This window comes from Castor canadensis, chromosome 5, assembly GCF_047511655.1.
Source record: "Castor canadensis chromosome 5, mCasCan1.hap1v2, whole genome shotgun sequence".
In the NCBI taxonomy this organism is placed as follows: domain Eukaryota; kingdom Metazoa; phylum Chordata; class Mammalia; order Rodentia; family Castoridae; genus Castor; species Castor canadensis.
This window is the reverse complement of record NC_133390.1, coordinates 10,024,058-10,044,766: the sequence shown is the minus strand read 5'-3', so window position 1 is coordinate 10,044,766 and position 20,709 is coordinate 10,024,058. Positions and strand designations below refer to the sequence as shown.

Genomic DNA, 20,709 nt, shown 5'->3' with positions numbered 1-20,709 from the left:
AGCTGTTAGAGCTAATTCAGCAGTTCAGAACTTAATTGATTTATATAGACAACATCTGCATGTGGATGAGTGAAAAGGTTACCAAAAGCCTTGCAAAGCAGTAAGCAAGTCGTCACACACAATGAGTTTTAATATGTACAAAAAGGTCAATTTTTAAATTTTACGGAATCAAAAGGAGACATGTAAACGCAATACTGGAAAGTATGTTGAAGCTAAATAAATTTGCATAAAAAGTGTAAATGTCTGCGTTTCTGCACAACCCAGACTTTTTTTTTTTTAATATGTGTGTTTGTTACATGTTTCCATCAGTTTTTTGAGTACTACTTGTTCCAGGCTCATCTGTGCTTTCCTGTCCCGTTTGGGTTGGGTGTTTAGTAGGGAATGGTCTGGTGTGCTTGCTGCTGTCACGAGGTCCTGATTTTGCCCTTTCAGTACACAGCCAGGAAATCGATAAACTCACCTACTGACTTAGTTATAAACCACACCAGTGGTTTAATTTTGGCCTTCCCTCATTCTGTGTTCCTACTTCCCTTCTCCAACTATGAAAAGCTGATAATACTTACACATTTTTTTTCAACCCTACAACTCCTTAGAATTAAAAAAATTTTTTTTACATGTCTAAAAGTGTTTGGCTGAATATATAGTTCTGGTTTGAGAAGTACTTTCAGAACACAAGGACTAGAAGCTACAAAAATACTAGAAATTTGGAAGCACTTAGACTAGATTTTCTAGCTGCTAGTCTTTTTGCTCCAAAAGTTTCAAAAGACACTTTGAAAATTTGTCTTTCATTGTTCTGGCCCTCTGAGAGCTCTTTGAAGATGGCAACTCAGTAACTTAGTTCTGACATCATGGTTCTCTTTTGTTTAGTTCTTGGACCTCCAATTCTTTTTCTCTTTTCGTCTTTTTTATTTTTCTAGCTGAGTTTCTAAACTTTATCTTGAAACGTTTCTATGGAAAACTTTTTTTTTTTTTTTTTAAGTATAGCCCAGGCTGGTCTTGAACTTGTGATTCTTCTGCCTTATCTTCACTTTGTTGGGTGTTTATCACCACGACTGGCAGTTTTGTTTTGTTTTTTTTTAAAACTATTTCTGTCAGGGTTTTTAAGAATTCTTTTATGTCCTGAATTTTTTTTTTTTATGGATGCTATATCTTGTTATCTCTGACACTAGAGTTTATTCTTCCAACGTTATTTGCTCCAAGACAGTTTCTTTCTGTTCATGTTGGTCCTTGATGGTAAAGGCTTTCCTCAGGTGTGTGCTGATCCCTCACTGTCTACTTATTTTTAAAAAGGTGAACTGGGACACCCTCCAGCTCCAGTGTGTGGTGGAGCTTCATCAGCTTTGAATGTGTGGCCTTCATGGGTAGGTCTTGCAACATTTTTAGAATAAGTCAGATTCTGCAAAGAAAGTTTGAGTAAGGCAGGCAAGGTGATGTAGGTAAAACACTTACCTAGTGTATTTGAGGCCCCGGGTTTCATTCATAGCATCACCAAAAAAACCAACCAAACCAAGAAACCTGAAAGGTAGAAGGCCTCCTGTCATAATTCTGAGATCCAAGTGGGGAAAGAGCACAGGGGTCTCAGCATTCACTCTGCATTTTTACCTTAATCCCTTTTTGGTATGGCACCCCCACTCGGAGCTGTGAGTGTGTCCTCCCATCCAGTCATCTCCCTCTGATGTATCTACGCTAGAAGAAGCCTCCATATACACATCTAGCAACCCAACTGCCCCTTTGACTTTTGACCAACTCAATGTACTTTAGTTTCTTACTTAACCTCCAGTTTCAGAGGTGTTGAGACAGTATATTACCAAATATATATACACCAAATATATATAGTGTTCATGGCCAATTCTTGGTTTTCCCCATGGTTACTTTTTCCACCTACTTCTTTTCTTCTCTAATTTTAATGCTGTTGTCCCTTCCTACATTTTTACAGGGTTACACCTTTAAATAAAATCCTGCACTATGTGTGTCAGAATATTACATTGTATACCTTGACTATATACAAATTTTGTCAGTTACATCACAATAAATGGGAAAGAAACTCTTCATAGAAGTCCTAGTGAGTTTTCTGGAGCATAATTAGGTGCTCTATTGAATCTTCCAACTTGCCTCAAAGTCCTGATATCCACTCTTGAGTTAGTCTTTAAAGGGTGAAATTTCAGAGCTTGCCCATTTCTGCCCTTCCCTGAAAGAATGTTAACTACCAAAAGCAAAGTGAGAGTTTTAAAATTCTATTTATCTTTTAAGTTCAAAGCCACAAAAACTTCATATTTCAAAGGGGCCTTAGTAGAAGCTGTATAGTTGATTCTTTTGTACAGTGCATAAATCCCACCCATCAAAGCATTTTATTGTGAAATGTCACATAGTCCATAAAACAATACAGATGTAGTATACTGGTTAATTTTAGTAGGTTCTATAAACTTACCTTGAACATCGAATTGGTTGAATCATTGTCCCTTGGGCAAATTCAGGGTCAGGTTCATGCAAGAATTTTTTTTTGGTCAACTGATCAATCTGTAACCTTGTTGTCTTAAAGACACCATGTTTAATATATAATGTTGGTTCATTAACAGTGACCTCAAGGCTGACAGCACTACTACTCATTCCTGAATTTAGTTTATCTTCTGTATTTTCTCCTAAAGATATGTCATGTTCTTATGCTTAGAAACCCTAGGCAACACTTCAGTACTACATGTGGGAGTCTTTTTAGACAGAGAAATCACCAACAAAAAGCGCAAATAAAAAAACCTGGCACTAAATAGATTTCAAAAAGACCACTTGTTTATGATATAAGAGTTGAAACAAGAAGGCAGAATGTTGTCTTTTTCACAGATCTCAGCTGGGAATGCATGCAGCAGGTGACACATATTTTCCTTCACTCTGCATGTGTGTGTATCTGCAAATGACTGCAGGAGTGCTGGGAGTATGGATTTGGGGTATTACAAATAAATTTTAGCAAGTCAGCAAGTTGACAATAAATGTGGTTTCCTCAAATGATGAGGATCGACACTAATTGTGAAGCCAGCATGGGTGTCATCACTGTGCACAAGAATGTTGTCAACACCCCTGCCCTGTTACCTGTACATAACAAGACAGTGCAAGGGAGCCAGAGAGTCCTACTTTTATAAAGAGGTAATCCATTAATACATGAATAGATAAATCACCTCCTGAAAGTCCCCCGTCCAAATAGTATTAACATATAAATTTGGTGACACATTCAAACTATAGCAGATATGCATCACAACATGAATTTTTTTTTTTTTTTTTGAGTTAGTGTCTCCCTATATAAGTAGCCCAGGCTGACCTAGAATTCTGGATCCTCCTGCCCTCAACGATGTGCCGCCACCTGGATTGCATCCTTTACAATTTCGGTCTGTTTTTTGTAGACAACTTTGAGGCAGTTGAGGTCCTTGTTCAAGTTGAATTCAGTATTCCAAGCAGACATGACTGATGTTTGGGTTTATAGTGAGAAATAGGTACAACAAGGTGAGGACTGTGGTTCCCTTGCTCTCATTCTTACTCCGATTTGAAATCTCACTGTCACACCCTATGACAGAAAGTTTTCATAGTCTTTCAGAATCTGGGTTTTGTTGCTGTGACATTCCCTGTGCACCCTGGGAGTTGAGCATCTACTGAGTATTTTGTTTTCATCCTAGGAGTTTTTTAGAAGTTTAGAGACACCATTGAGTGTGTCCCTTTTTAAAACTTATCTTTCATCTTATTTATTCCGAGTTCTTTTTTACTCTTTGTGGCTTCCCTCCCCACCCCCAGCAACCCGTACTAGGATACAGGTCCTCATACTTGCTAGGCAGACGCTTGCCACTGTGCCAGCACTGTGTGTGTGTGTGTGTGTGTGTGTGTGTGGTATTTTTGAGATAGAGTCTCACTTTTTGTCAGGCTGGCCTCAAACCTTGATGCTTCTGATCTCTGCTTCTTGAATAGCTAAGATTACAGGCATGAGCCACCAGCACCCGGGCTGTGTCTGTTTTCAATTAACAGAATGTGCCTTAGCTTTGCTATGTATTTGACTTTAAGGAAGAAAATGGCATTGGTTTCCTCTTTGCAATGAAGATTTTATTCTTATATTTTATGACTCCATTTGACCTTTTCTAACCTTTTTTTTTCATTTCATTTTTTTGGTGGCACTGGGTTTTGAACTCAGGGCCTCACACTTGCTAGGCAGGTGCTCTTACCACCTGAGACATTCTACCAGACCTTTTCTGACTTTCTAGTTAGATTAAATAGCTAGAAACTTTTCATTTCTTGACTTTTTGATTTATGTGCTCATCAAATATTTGTTGAACATATATACCATGTGCCAGGTTCTTTGCTTCTTCAGCATTTTGTAAAGATAAATAAGATGCAACTTTGAAGAAGTAGTTTAGGAAAAAGGGCAATCCAAAATAATTACACTTGCAAAGAGTTAAATGAGAGAGATGTCCCTGGGATTACAGAGGAAAGGCACATTTCTAGGAAGTAGCTGAATCTTGATGGATGATTCCTTTGTGCTTTTTATGCCCTTTCTCTTCCCTGCTCTTCAGTGTAGAGCTATCCCTTAAGCGCCATTCTCCTACCTCTTGAATTTAAGCATCACTGCAGGGCTCTAGTGGGTGAGTGCACTTTTGGTCTGTTCAGCAAGGCCTGCAGATCTGACTTTTAGCAAAGTCCATGTTTCTGATTCTATCAATGCATTTTTAAACTTCTCCTTACTTAGTCATTTGATACTTTTACTAAAGTTTGCACTGGCATTTAGAAGAGTCACAGGACTCTGACTAGAGTGGCCTTCATGAACATTTCGTCTCCATCATACCTTCCCTAGCATTCTAGTGCTGTCCCCTGTACTTTGGGAAGAGGTTGAAATATAAGACAACAAAGGCAAGGAACTGGATCATGCATGAAGGAGAGATGTCACCAAGACAGGTAGTTCAAGTTTTATCTACCTGATGCCTGCTCTCGCTATCCATTTCACAAGCTTTGGCATTTCATTTACTGCTGCCATAGTAACCAGGCCTCCTGCCGTTCTTCCTGTTTCCCATCTTTTATTCATCTTACAGTGCTTCTGGAAGGGGGATGGGGAGGCTGGAAATGGACCCAGAAAGAAGATCGTGGACTGTGGAAATTTTGGCCTTGTTTCCAGTATTTACTACAAGTAGCCAACCATTGAGACTGCCATCTCCATTTCATATTCAGGGAGGACTCCAGTGTTACTTTAAGCTAGAGAAGATCATTGTTTAAACCCTTTATAAACTGCAGTCCATTCACCTCTGAAGTGATGAGAAGCAGCTAGCTTCCTATGAATGTGAGCTCACTTTAGTTTGGGAGAACTTTAAAACATCTTAGTGCCCAGGATCTTTGAATCTCAAAGATAAGTTAAATTGAAATATCCAAGGGACAGATGCAACATCTTTGTTTTCAAGCTCCAGTTGATTCCACTGTGTGCAGAGGAATGCCATGGTGACTGCCTTTTTCCTTTGACAACCCACATTCTGAAAGGGATGATTGGCTCTGTGCTAGTGAGCCCACAAAAATGACACGTGAATGATACTCTTTGACTTGAGACTCTAGAAACAGTTGACTAATGAAGGAACTAAACTGTTAACAGTTGAGTTACACAAATTTACTGTTAACCTAGGCATGGAAGTAACTGAAAACTGGCACGAAGTTGGGTCTCCTTGTAATCATGTTTTCCTTGCTGTGTGGGTTCATTTTTAAAATCTATTCCTTTGTAGCCTTTTGAAGCTAGTACTGGCATTGATAGCTCAGCATGGGCTACTTACAGGGGCCCCTGGGATAGGTAAGTGTAATATGACTTAAAGCTTTCAAACTAACCTTGTACCTGAGAAGTTAGTTTACATTCGTCCTACTGTTTTTTTACCTTTGTGAATTCAGTCATGCAGTATCTGACTGAGAAGATGAGCTATGACCTTGCTTTATTTTTCTTGACTTTTGGTTTTAGCATGTCATTAGTCAGTGCTGAACTCAAATCAGTTGCTGAGCCAGTCACCAGACTCTTGCTCCTCTTGATTTTCTTCCATTCTTTTGTGTTCTTTTAATTTTCATCACATAACCCAAAGAATACATTTTCACGTACTTCCCAGTCTTATTCCTGGCTGCATGGCCATAGAATGTGCAAGTTCTTCTTACTTTCCTCAGTACTTTGGCTTTATCAGCCACTGGTGTCAGGGCCAGATTTGTCCTCTCACATCTGCTCTAATTCTGGGACCAGTGATCTCTGAGCTCCTGACTTCTGAATTCCAGTCTTTTCTCTGATTCCCCAAGAGACAAAGTAGCCAGTTGTAACAGCTAGTGCTGCTAGAAGTACCAGTGTGTAGGGTCTTTCAGTAACCTCCTGAAGCCATCTGCTTGCACCTCTTGGTTTATTATATTACCGGAAACCTGTGTGAATATGGAGTCAGAGAATGAGTTTGGAGTGCTCAGGTGTAAATCTGGGAGTTTAACCCAGAATTCACAAATTATGACACTTACCTAGAAAAAGAAAAAGAAACTAAATTTGCCCCAAGGATGTTTGGTTCTTGCCATTTTGGAAAACAGTTTAGCTATTCCCCCCCAAAAACAAAAGATAGGACTTTTATATGATCTAACAGACCCACTTTTGGGAATATAGCCAAAGGAAAGAGATACCTGCATTCCCACATTCTATGGATGGGTGAATGAATAAAGAAAATGTGGTACATATACACAATGGAATTTTATTCAGCCATGAAAAAGAGTGAAGTCCTGCTATTGTGGCAACAAGAGTGAGCTTGGAGGACATAGTAAGTGACATGAGCCAGGCATAGAAAGACAAATACTACATTTTCTTATATAGAAGCTAAGTAAATTGATCTCATAAAGGTAAAGAGGAGGAAATTGGTTTCCAGAGACCAATAAGAGGAATATGCTCCCATGTTATGTAGCACAGTAGGGCTATTAGCTAACAACAGAAAGTGGACATTCCTCTCATTTATTACCTAGGGAAGACTAATAACACTTTGGTGTATCCATAATGTATATACATAGTCCATATATTACTGTAGTCCATCTTCTGAAGCAAACTTGGATGAACTCGAAAGCTGATGTTTCTTTATTATTCGAATGTTTTTATGCCAGTAAGGCTCAACATTGTGTTTTTCAATGGCTGGCTAAGTTCGATCACTGAAAATAATTTATTGAACCAGCCTCTTATTCATGGACAACAAATTTCCATTTATTTACTGTTGTAATGATTTTGTGTTGAGCATTTTTATGGTTAAATCATTGTACAGTTATGATAGTTTGCTCAGTGAAAATTCTTAAAGTAATTGGTGGAATTGAAAATGTACACTTTTTTTTTTTTTTATAATAGTGGGGCTCGAACTCAGGGCCTTCACCTGAGCCACTCCGGCAGCCCTTTTTTTGTGAGATAGGGTCTCGCAAACTATTTGTCTGGGCTGGCCTCGAACTGAGATTCTCCTGATCTCTGTCTCCTGAGTGGCTAGGATTATAGGCATGAGCCACTGGCACCTGGTGAAAGTATACACATTTTAAGTCAATACATATTGTCATATTGCCCTCTAGAAAGTTTATATTTTTATCAACATTATAGGTGGGTGTGTGTGAAGAAACTGAAATCTTAGGCAAAATATTGCCTTGGGTGGAAAAAAAGCAATGGCTTCTACCTATCCCATATACAGTGCTCACGATGATTCTGCCCCAAATACAAATTCCATCAGCCTTTTTCCTGCCCTCCTGTCTCTCTGTTAGTCCAGACCTGCTGTGAGAACACCATAATTAACCCTTTTTTTCTCCTCTTGAAAAGGTGTCCATTTTTCAGGATCTGGCTGGAGACTGCTTTCTCTTGTCAATCATTTAGAAATAGTTCTTCCAAGTTCTTGCAGCGTTTTTCTTTTTCACCTGACTTTTTTTTGGGGGGGTGGGTAGTGTTTGATTTATTCATTAAAAAAAGCCATTCTTATATACAAAACAAGATGGATTTCGTCTTCAAGGGTTGAAAGCACTCTTTAAAAAATTAAAGTCGGGATCACTGGTCACATGGAGTAGTCTCTCACAGAAGCACTTAAGTAAACGAATGTGCCACACTTTCGTCGAAATGGCTCGGGACAGTACCAGAATCACAGGGCTCACTCCTTACAGCTCCAACCCAGCAGACGCGCACTGTGGATGGCGGCGGATGCACTTCTGCATTTGGGCACAGAAGTGAACTACTCTTAAGACCTAGGTGCACAAGGTGTAGGAAATTGCATGTTATAATATCAACAAAAGTCAGCTAGAGTAGACCCTGTGTCACAGCTGAATCAGAATGCTGAGCTGCAAGACTTGAAGTGACTGGGAGACAATCACAATGCAGACGTTGTGATCCTCAATGTCCATCATGGCTTCTGTCCCCACAGTAACCATGGGCATAATGCCAAGGCAGCATTACCTGGCCTGGCTGCAAGGACCAGAGGCCACTGCCTGTATCCAAGAGTAGGCTCGAGCAAGGCCCCTGGTTCTGCCCCAAGAGTCAGGCCACAGAGGGCCATGCAAAGGGCTGGCTTGATTGGTTGGTCGCACCTGACCAGGTCCGGCAGGGCAGGTGTGAGGAAGGCTTGTCCGACTGCTGTTCACCTGACTCTGGCATGGATTTCCACCTGTCTTTTATTTCTGTCTCCTACAAGTGGCTGTCTTCCTGTCTGGAGCACACACGTTTTAAGGGGAGGAACAGCCCCATGGTTGTTCTTTTGAAGATGGGTTTCACAGTGAGCAACTTGAACATAACATGTCTGGGGGGAAGGCACTTTGAGAGGAATGATTCCAGATAAATATTATGTAGAGCCATAACTCATGTTTGGTATTCGGCTGTGCTTGATTCCCCCAAATGGTGTTTTCATAAGCTCAACTTACCTTTCTAATGCCCACGGAATTTGGTTCACCTAGGAGAGATTCAGTTTTTTTCTCTCCATTGCTGGATGTCAGGATGTATGTATGTATCTCCTGTGTTCCATTCAAATTATTTTAAAGTTGCTAAATAAAGGTTTCTAGGTGTTTCCCCCACAATTTAACATCTTAGGGCTATTTAGCTTTAATAATTAAGTCACTACTTGGTAAGTGTGAACTATGAATCTACAGAATTTGATCCAACATTATTTTGAAAATCTAGAGTATTTTTGTTTTGTTTCATACAATAGTGGCTTATGTACTATGAGAAGTTTTCCAATGCATTACAATATTTGTTACTTTCCTAGTATACTTTTATGCTGGCTCCTGGCTCTTCCTCCCACTCCTCTACTTTTTAAAGCCTTTTAATTCTTTGTTCAGTAGTTACTCCATATTTGTCATAAATGGTCTATTAACTGTGATTCATGGGCAAAGTAGTGAGCAGTTAACTTTTCAGAAGTTTTTGTTGACCTTTAAAAAGTTACTTTTGTTGTCAGTCCAAGATACTTGGTGTGTAATAGCCCACTTAGTTTGATGGCGATGCTTAACATATATTTATGTATTTATTTTCTTAGTATTCTAGACTTTCCCTTACCAGATTTTATTCTAATTTTTTAGAATAGCTTCTGTGCTCCATAATTTTTTAATCCTTAATTATCTGGGTGACTTCACCTCTTGTCCAAAGGGTTCTTTGAAGTCAGGGTATTTGATCACAGAGCTCCTGAGGAACCAGTTTCATAGTTGAGCTTTGTGCCTGTACTCTTGTGCCTGCTTAGGCAGGTCTGACACTTCACACGTTTGAGGAAGAGGGCTGTGCATTTCTTTCTCCCATGGTCTGCTAGTGGCTCCCCTTGAGGCCTATTTACCTGTTGAAAGGTTAGTTCTGAACTAACCTTTTCTCTTTTCCAAATGCTGTGAGAATTTTTCTCAGTGCAGAATTTCCAGAGACATCCTCTATCAAAAATTTTAATTTTAAGTGAATATTTTAAAGGAAATAAATCTTTGAATTAAGATTCAGCAAAGAATGGGAAAGGCTTTTGTGTTTACATTTACTCAGGTTTTGATATTTTCTGTCCTGGCTCTACCTCCTCCAAGGGAGGAGGACTCTACCTGCAGTGGGGGTTATGTACCCTAAGGTAAGGAGGGTGAAGCACCAGTAGTGCTTTAGTTGTGGGTTCTGCATGTTCTTAATTTCCAGGTGGGCTGGAAGGATGGTGTTGTGCTAGCTGGATGCTCCAAGAGCCACTGACTCCAAATTCTCTTTGCTATAGAGTCAAATTAAGATAATTTTATTGACAAGTTTCTCTTCTGCTAAATAAATATATTTAGTTATGTTAAACATTGGTCACTGGCCAGTGTTGTTGTTTAAGTTAATCCACAAATTCAACAACCTTACTGAGAGGGGATTTTCTTTGAGGAGCAAATAAAGATTGCCTTCTTTCGATCTTCCCACTGCATCCCTCTCATCTTTATTGTAGAACTTTGCTCATTAGAATCTCTGGAACTGTGGTTTTCAAAGTGGGGTCTGAGGGCTCCCCGAGACTCTGGTAGGGGATTATTATGAAAGCTGTACAGTTGACCCTTGAACGTCCTGCGTTTGGACTGCGGAGATCCATTTATGTGCAAATTATGTCACAAATATCTGCTTAAAATACCACATGATGCAGATCATGATCATGTGCAGTTTGTCTCTGTGCATCTTATTAAAGTGATCACTCATGATTCTAGTACATAACATATGGGCCAATTTACTAATGGTTAACAAACCATTAGTTTAGTTTTTGGGTAATCAAAGTTATTCTTGGATTTTTCAACTTCAGGTGGATGTCAGTGTTTCTAATCCTGTGTTGTTCCAGGATCACCTGTAATGAATAAAATAGCTAGCACATTGGCTTAGCATAAACTCAGGCTGGCACCAACTTTCAACTTTCACTAGTCGTCCACATATTCTTCATCATTATGCACTCACAGCTTCCCTTCAGAATGTCCTTTAGATGACTCAGAATGGTGAGTGTTACCAGAATATAGTGGACTTAGTCTTGGCAAGGGCTTTAGAAGTGGCTGAGTTCACCTCTCACCACTGCAAATACTGATGGCGATGCCATCCTGGATCTATTCATGTGCCTCAAATGATGGGAGAGCCAGTCACATGGCAGCCCACTTCATTTTCACACAGCTGTGTTTTTCAGAGGTGTGCTATTTACAAATAAAGGCTATTTCTCTGTTTTTACCTTTTGATTTCAGTGTACCCTCAAGGCCAATCACAGTAAAATATTTATCTTTTGCAAAATAACCCTGCAAATATTTGGAGTTACCTGTTGGCCTTCTGTACTAGGATTTGAACTCAGAGTCTTGTGCTTGCTAGGCAGGTGCTCTACTACTTGAGCCATGCCCCCGTTGGGTTTTCTTAAAGTTGTCTTTTGTAAGCTAAATGCTAGTAATTAATATCAAAAATTAGGTTTTTTTTTCTGGGATTACTTTTTTAAAATACTGCTAGGTGTGGGGAATGTATACTCAGTGGTTAGAGCACTTAACCTAGCATGCACAAGGCACAGCACTGCACCAAAAAAAAAAAAGTAAAATTTTGGGGTTGTCACTCTGGAAAAAAATTTGGAGGCTACCTAAAAAGCTAAACATTGATCTACCATTTGATCCAGCAGTACCACTCTTGGGGATGTACCCAAAAGACTGTGACACAGGTTACTCCACAGGCACCTGCACACCCATGTTTATTGCGGCACTATTCACAATAGCCAAGTTATGGAAACAGCCAAGATGCCCCACTACTGATGAGTGGATCAACAAAATGTGGTATCTATACACAATGGAATTTTATGCAGCCACGAAGAAGAATGAAATGTTATCATTTTCTGGTAAATGGATGGAATTGGAGAACATCATTCTGAGTGAGGTTAGCCTGGCCCAAAAGACCAAAAATCATATGTTCTCCCTCATATGCAGACATTAGATCAAGGGCAAACACAACAAGGGGATTGAACTTTGATCACAAGATAAAAGCGAGAGCACACAAGAGAGATATGAGGGTAGGTAAGACACCTAAAAAATTAGCTAGCATTTGTTGCCCTCAACGCAGAGAAACTAAAGCAGATTCCTTAAAAGCAACTGAGGCCAATAGGATAAGGGGACCAGGAACTAGAGAAAAGGTTAGATCAAAAAGAATTAACCTAGAAGGTAACACCCACGCACAGGAAATCAATGTGAGTCAATGCCCTGTATAGCTATCCTTATCTCAACCAGCAAAAACCCTTGTTCCTTCCTATTATTGCTTATACTCTCTCTTCAACAAAATTAGAGATAAGGGCAAAATAGTTTCTTCTGGGTATTGAGGGGGTGGGGGGAGAGGGAGGGGGCAGGGTGGGTGGTAAGGGAGGGGGTGGGGGCTAGGGGGAGAAATGACCCAAGCATTGTATGCACATATGAATAATAATAAAAAAAAAACAATTTATAAGAACTACATTAGGGAAGGCAAAATATAAGTTTACTTTTTTCTAAAAAAACAAAAGCTGGCAACAATTTTACCACAGGGGGGGAAAATTTTGGGGGTTGTACTTTATCTTACCTTACCTGCAAATAGAATAATGTTATATTAACACTTATATTCATATGTGTGTTTGAACTTGATATTTTTGAAATGTATAAAATACTTAGTATGGTCATGTACTGCATAACAGTGTTTCCTTCAGCAACAGATTGCATATAAGATCCTGATCTCATAAGATTATATGGCCTGGTGACATCACAGTTGTCTTAGTTTGTGTAAACGTACTCTGATGTTTGCACAACAGTTGCATCACAATGTGTTTCTTAGAATTTATCCCCCATGCATTGCTAAGTGATGTATGACTGCATTTAGTTTCTCGTCAACTAGATGAGTTCTGGGTCTTTTGCAGTATTGATAGTAACAACGCTTTGGTACTGTCTGAAACAAACTGAAAACACTAGTACTGTAATTTTGCTTCAGTATTACAGTCACTACTTTTGCATTGAGCATTGTTCTGTATGAAAAAGTAGCTTCCCATCGTATTAGAGATGGGGAAACTCAGTACTCCTTGAGAAAAGATAGGGGTCAGGAAGCAAGAGATCCTTGGGAAGGTACAATTGATGCATTAATTCACTTAACCACTGCTTCCAGCACCTGTTGCATGATATGGACTTTGTTAGACTTTGGGAATACAGTTGTGTGCAAAATGAACAAAGGTCCTTGGCTCTCCTAAAGCTTACATTCAAGTTAGTGAAAGACTATTTATAGCTTGCCACAGGTGCTATAAATAAATGAATAAATTCCAGGAGTACCTGGAATGGAAGGGGCACTTTGGGTGATGGAAATTCAGAATGGGGGAGGGGGTAACAAGTAGATTTTTCTCACACGTTATATGCCCCCAGGAGATAATTGAGAGTTGCAACGTGAAGGTTGTTTATGTGAAGCCTGTAGAAAAACAGAATTATGGAGAACCACTAATTTAGCAGAAGAGGAACCTGAAGCACGAGTTTAAAAAATCAACAAATTTCAGCAGTTGATCCAGGGCTGTATAACTCATTAGTGAATGAGCATTCTAGGCATATTTTCCTACTTCTTGTTCACATTTATTCATTATCTCTTTGATTTCCCCTACCATATGTCTTGCCAAGATTGTTCCATTGACATTGTGTCATAATCATTGTGTCAGATTAGTCTTGGGAACTGCTTTCAGATGGGTGTGGCAGCTCATAAGAAGCCTATATAATTTCTCTTAGAATAGATGGAATTAAATGGCTCAGAGACCCTGTAAATGAGAATTATGGTAGGAAGATCATTTGATTTCTGTAAACTATATGCTTTTACAAATTGAACATTATGCTGATTAAGCAGAATCACCCCCCACCCCCACCCCAGGTCATGATCTGTAGATTTTACCAAATAAGTAAAATTGAAGTTGGCAGCCTGGGTTAATAAAATTAGGAACTTGTGGATGGAGTGGTGAGTTTTTAGAATTAGTTCTAAGCCCTGTGGTAAGTTGGTCTCCCTGATGACTCATCCTATGGGGGAAATTCACTTTTTGTAACCCATTGGCCAGACTTACAGTTTTATTTGTGCATTTTGGGGTGAGTGGGTTGAGGCCCTGCCAGCTTCCTTGAAGCTTCAATTGTAGAGCAGGGGGTGTGGTATAGGCTTTGGGGCCACATGGTCTCTTTTGTAATTACAGACTCCCTTATGCATAGAAGTAGTATTAGACTCTGTGCAAGCACATGAATTGGCTGTGTGCCAATAAAATTTTACTTGTAAAAATAGCCTAGCCCCACTTGGTTCTTGGACCCTGGTTTTCTGGCCCTGCTTTATTATGATAAAGCAGGATATGAGACACACTGGGCAACCTGTGATATACCAGAGATGTTTTTGCTCCTCCTTCAATCTTTCTTTTTAAACTTTTGGGTAATTTGAAATGAATGTGGCCATTCAAGCAGTCTACAACTTAACCTTGACATACCAAAGTCAAAGTGTGCTTGGATATTTTCCTAAGTTACATTCTTGTTAGGTAGCCTTTCCTCTTTTCTGCATAGATGTAAGAAGAAAATCTTTTATTTCTCAAGCTTTTACTTCAGAAGAGGGTGAGCCCTATTTCATATTGTAAATACTTCAGTTGGAATTTAAACAAGAGGAGATATTGAAATGTGTTTCTTTTTAATCAAGTAAAACTGTTATTAAAATTTATTATTTAGGTAACTAATCAGAAGACCTTAATCTAAGTTTTTTTTAAAAAAAAAATCAATTCTTTATTTGGGTAGACTGTTTGTGCACCATATTATAAGTTAATTCAGTGCCAGGCCAAGAAACAGCATCTTTAATGAAATGAAATACTATCCTGTTAATAAGGAGGCTTCTGCAGAAATACGGAAATGTCTTTGTGAACTAACGGAACAAATGTAAGAAGAATTTAATATTCATGTGATTAGAACTGTGTATGTTTGATACTGTCGTAGGAGAAATTACCATAAACTTTTTACCTAGTTGATGGAAAGAAATTTGACCCTGATTTTATTGTTTTCAAGAAAATTCTGTCTTATCATAAGATTGGTTGAATAGGTAAGTAAGCATTAAAATTTCAGTGGAGACTTTTTAAATCACTAGTGGGCTACAGTATGAAATGAAAGCAAAGATTTTCTAAGCTTTAAGCAAATATATTTATAATGTTTCAGCATTATTTGTCAGAAAATTAATAAAATCGTCAATTTTCTTTGGTTTTCAGAATGCACATTTAAACTTGTTCTGCAGTTTTCTTCTCATTTGACATCAAGTGAGCCACAAGACATAGCATTAAGTTTCCTCCTGCACTTCAAAACCTCCTTGCTTGTGTCCCTTCAAGAAGTGCCCCTGTCTGTGCCCCTGCAGCCTCCTCCCTGGCTGTGCTTTACAGGCTTCCTTGTCTCTGCTCTTCCACTCACCAGCTGCCTTGTTGTGTCATCTCCCAATTCCATATCTGTAAACCTTGCTCTGCTTTGGGGAGGATGAAAATGAAATATGTAACAATAAAGCGCTAGATTAGTGCCAAGCTCATAGCAGTCAGGCAGTAAATCACAGTTGTCTTCATTGTTTATATTTCAAATCCTACATTTTAACTTTTTGACTGGTTCATTTCCCTTTAACTCCTGACTTACATGTTTTGTTTCCAGCAACACTTTCAGACTTGCTTGCCCCTCAAGGTCTGGTTCTTTCTCCACCTTGGAAACCTTTGCCATCTGGCTCAGACCCATCTTGCCAAGTGCCCATGCACCCACCACACTGTGGCTATTTCTTGCTCTCTATCCTCAGCGCCGCATTCAGGAGACTGCCTCTTGGGTTTCTAAGATGAGGCAGGCTCCCAATTTTTCTTGTCCTGTTTGACTACAGGTTTTAAATTTGACTCTGTTGACTGCTGGTCCTCTTGTCAGCCCCCAGATGTTTGTGCTGTCCAGGGTTCTCTTGTGGATCCAACCCCAGTGAGTCCTTCTCCTTGCTTCCTGTAGCCTTCTGTGCGGATGACTGTAGCACATGCATTTCTAACCCACATGTGTTTTGAGCTTAACGTTTTCATCCTGAGAGGTCAACCTAGGGAGCCATGGGCTTGTCCTAAAACCAGTTCATCTTTTACTGCTTCTAGCCAACTTGTCCATATTTCCTGTAGCTGTTAATGACAGTGCCATTCTCTAGCCACCAGATTTTGGTGTCCTCTTTCCCCACATCTTGCCCTCATTCTCAACTTTCACTAGCTGCATTTTTCAGGTTTACCTTTGTAAAGTACTTCCAATTATTTTTGTGTATACATAAGCAAAGAGAAATACCCTAGAAGAAATACCAAAAGGCTTAGAGTTTGTATCTCTGGATGGTGGGGGTTTATATTTGAATTTTGGTTTTTATAATAGACCTCTGTTACTTGTCTCCAACTCCCATCTCTTCTCATCTTTGACCCCACCCTCTGGGACTCCTAGCGCTCTCTCTTCCTGTCTCACACTTTTCCTGCACTTGCTCCCTTTACTTGGCTCATTTGTGGGCTCATCATATTCCCAGTCATTATTTTTAGGGCTCCTTTGTAGCAAGCTCTTCTGAACAAAACCCTTCTCCCAGCTGGATGTGCTGCTTCTTCCATGCACATGGTCCCAGGCCATTCTCCTGTTCTTCCCTCTACTCCTTTTATGTGTTTATGTTAATGGTAAGCTCTGTGAGTTTGGAAATTGGGTCTTATTCATTCTTGCCCCTTTTGGTTAAAACCTCCAAACTTCTTTTTCCCTGCTGGCTATGGTTTTGGTGGAATGGTCAACTAAGATGTTCTGCCAACAGGATGGTCTCCTGGAATTTAAATTTTGAGTCATGAGATACAAGGGCTGGCAGTGATTGGCACTGATTGAGCCTGGCTGAAGTTCTCTGGAGAAGCCATTCACTAGTTAGTTCCTGCCTCCCAGGAAGTGTACAGCTGCTGTGACGCCTGAACTCTCCAGAGCTGGTTCTCCAGCTTTTTCTTTGTATCTTGAGCTCTCTCATAGCCTTATAATAAATGTCTGACTTTATTTTATTTCATTTTATTTAGCCCAAACCAGTTTCTATTGCTTTTATCCAGAGATCCCTAGCAGTAGAGCTATTACGATTGGAACTAATTGCACTTAATAACTCTAGTTCTCACATTGATTTTGATGAGCTTTTTCTTCTCTTTAAAAATGACAACAAAAAACAGCCAGCCACTGCTGCTGCTCTGAAACGTACACTAGAAGCTCTGATGGACCGAGGAGCCATAGTGAGGAACTTGGAAAACCTGGGTGAACGTGCACTTCCTTATAAGATCTCGGCCCACAGCGAGCAGCACTGGAGAGGCGGGTGAGTATCTTCATGAGTGCTGGGTGGAAAATGTCGTTGGGCTCAGTAAACAGTAATGATTAGGACTGGAGCTGTGGTTCAAATGGTAGAGCTCCTTCTTTGCAAGCATGAAGTCATGAGTTCAAACCCCAATCCCACCAAAAAAAACCAAAACAAAACCGAGAATAATTATTAATGTTAGAACTTGTCATAATTTCATGGTCAGATCCCTGTTGTGCTGGTGTTGTACAGGTACATACTTGTGCTGTGGTGCAAATGAGATGCAGTTACGCTGGTCCCTAGACTGTAGTCAGAACAAAACCAGACGTCGCCCGTAGCTGCAAGCATTTAAGCAATTGATGGAGGGAAGGAGGCTTTTCCTGTCAACCTGAGCATTCTCCTCCTTTTCCTTTAACTTTGCCTTTAAAACACCTCAGGGAACTGTGAATTGTCCACATAAGCAGCACATCCTTTGTAAATATGCAGTTGCAGATAAGCAAAATATGCTTTCTGTGACTAATGTACATACCCAGTGCCTAATCCATGAGAGAAAAGTGGTTTTACCTACTGTAACTAGTGATCTCAGTTTCCTATACTGGCATTTTTTCCTACAGGGGTAGAAAATTCCATTCTTTCTCTGGTGCTCAGTGGCTCTGTGTGACCTTGGGCAAGTCATTTTTGTTTTGTGTTTGTTTTCTTTTTTTCCCCTGGGTTATTTTGTTTTATTTTTATTATCATATTGTTGTATTTGGGATACATTGTGACATCTATAAAAGTTCTTACAATATATCATTGTTGAATTCACCCCCTCTATCATTCTCCTTTTTCCTTCCCCCTATTCCTGGAATAGTTTCAACAGGTCTTATTTTTTCCATTTTCAGATACTAGTACATAATATTTCTACCACATTCACCCTCCTACACCCTTTCCTTGTAACCTCCCCCCTCCCACTGAAGCCTCGATAGGACCTGTTTTACCTTCCTGTTCTTTGTTTTTGAAAATAAGACGTTTTTGTTTGTTTAAGATAGCTGTCTAGGATGTTTCATTGTGACATTTTCATGATATACATACGTGTGTGTGTGTGTGTGTGTGTGTGTGTGTGTGTTAAAGCTCAAATTGACTCATCCTCCTCTTCCATCCCCCCTCCTTTTTTTTCTCCTTTCTACCTTAGAAATAACTTCCACTTCTCTGAGGCCAGCTTCCTCAGGCACTGGACATTGTCATGGGGAATCTCTGCAGATGTGCCCTGGGACAGAGTGCTGCTTTAGTCCTGTGGATCTTAGTGTCGTGCAGGTGGACTGCGTTTGAACCTGCTGCCGGGATGTGGCACATTCTGATTGCCTCACCTTGTTTTGTGCTAATGCTCAGCTTCTTGAGAGCACCTCTTAAGAGAGTGCCTGAGTGTTGCTAGGCAACAGGAAATCACAGCGACTGGGCTTCTTCCACAATCATAATGACAATGAAGAATGGAGACTGGGGAGGGAAGCTGTGCTTCTTCCCCCACCCCCTTTTTAAACTTAAACCACAAATAGGTGTGGCTATAACAGCCAAGCTATGGATCCTTTTGCCTTTTTGTTTAAAAAGAGCATACATAGGCTGGGTGTTGATGGCACATGCTTGTAATCCTAGCTATTCAGGAAGGTCATGGTACAGGCAAATAATGTGCGAGACCCTATCTCGGAAAAAAGCCAAAATGAAAACATTTTTCAAGTGGAAGAGTGCCTGCCTAGCAAGCATAAGACCCTGAATTCAAACCCCAGTACCACAAAAAAAAAAGAGCAAGGGGGTGGGAGGACTTATATAATCTGGCCAGGGATAATTAGCTATTGTCAGGTAGAATGCATCAAACTGGGAGACAAGTCCATTTCCTCATCCATGCGGTGCTTGTAGGGCTGTCCAGTTCTCCTCCGCCCTTTTCTGTGACTAGCATTCTGAGGTGGGCACTTCTGCCTGTGCCTGGGCCTTGCTTCTGTTTCTTGTCTAAGGACAGCATTTTGAGAACTGCTGTGTGAATCCTCTTTGTCTCAGGCCTTGGTGTACATGGCTGGGGTGCTACTTCTCTTTATGGATGGAATAAGTTGGGGTTGTGGAAGAGACCTTTGGAAGTGTGTGCAGCATGAGCTCTACTTGCTGGGTGCTGTATTTTACTGAGGACTGGGGTGATCACTTAGTTCATTGGTATTTAAAGACTTTTTTTCAGACTCCTCAGCAAAGGAGGGGCAATACTCTTGCAGTTTACCCGTTTGTATCATGTACTGAAGGGAGGAGGTGTACAGTAGAGTGGGGGAGATTCAGGTTTTATGCTTTTTTTCTGAAACATGTCATTGTCTGGTGTTTATTTGTTGAAGATAAAATTTGAAAAAAAAGTTACCTCTAAAGTATTAGTTTACACAGGTGCTCCAACAAAACCAAAAAGTGGGGTGCACAGTATCAGTTAGATGTGGAAACTTTGCATGATCTAATCCCTTCTAGGGACTCACTCTGGCATATAAATGGTGAGGAGCACTTCAGTAAGACCCTTCATTTATTAGTTTTATTTGATCATGTTACTTTTTATTTTTGTAACACCCATGAATATTCTCCACAGTGGTTTCAGTAAATGAGTGCAAGAAGACTAGTTTGGAGGCTTACCTGGATAAACATTTGACTGATGTGTCCAGATAGCTGCAGGTTAGTCAGGTATTCTCTTGGCTTCAGCCAAACCCTCCATAATCACAAATGCCAGACCCTTTTGTACTAGCATTTTCTTCATTTGGCAAATTCTTCACTTGCATTGCACATGACCAAAAAGGTATTAAGTGGATTCTATGTCACACTGAGCTAGATGCTGTAAAAATGTGCTTTTTAAAAATGGTTAGGAAGAAACAGTGAACTTGTCACTTAGGCATTTAGCATTCAGAGTTTGGCTCATTCTCACAGCCCTGGAGCTATAACATGTACCTGTAATTGCGGCCAGTCACATACTGATTTGAGTCTTGATGTTGGCGTGCAAGAGCCAATGTGTGTTTCAGCTGGCTAGATGCCCTCTGAGAATCCATATTCCATATACCAGGAGGTATGTTATGTCCTAGTGGTATCCACAGGTCTCAGGATGATTCTTGTGATTGTTGTGGGTCTTGGCATTAAGGAGGTCTCAGCCTAATGAAGGACTTGATGCATAGTGCAGAGGGTGTGGAGTGTAGATGACCTGTACAGAAGCTGTGCCAGTTGCAGGACTGACAACCAGGGTTGCTGTCATTCTGACATCCCACCTTCTCTCCCAGATCTGGCGCCCGTTGCACACAGGCCAAGTAGGCTGAAAGAAAAGAGTAGGTAAAAAAGTGCTTAAGAGGTGAGGTCCTACATATTTAGGGTTAACTGGGAAGTCTTCCCAGAGGAGGAGGGTACACTTTGCAAATAGTTACCTAATATTTATTATTACATCAAATCTATTACCAGTTTACACCAAAAATAAAAATGACTAAATA

At 40.1% G+C, this 20,709-nt stretch overlaps 1 protein-coding gene across 2 annotated transcripts in view; it reads left to right on the top strand.

Annotated features, from left to right (window-relative positions):
- The window catches only part of Mrps6 (mitochondrial ribosomal protein S6), a 64,264-nt gene that overhangs the window by 33,207 nt on the left and 10,348 nt on the right, over positions 1–20,709 (top strand). For both annotated transcript variants that reach the window (XM_074072742.1, XM_020162777.2), the window contains exon 2: positions 17,124–17,263. In XM_074072742.1, coding sequence (XP_073928843.1) covers positions 17,124–17,263 — 140 coding nt within the window. The remainder of the gene's footprint in view (positions 1–17,123; positions 17,264–20,709) is intronic.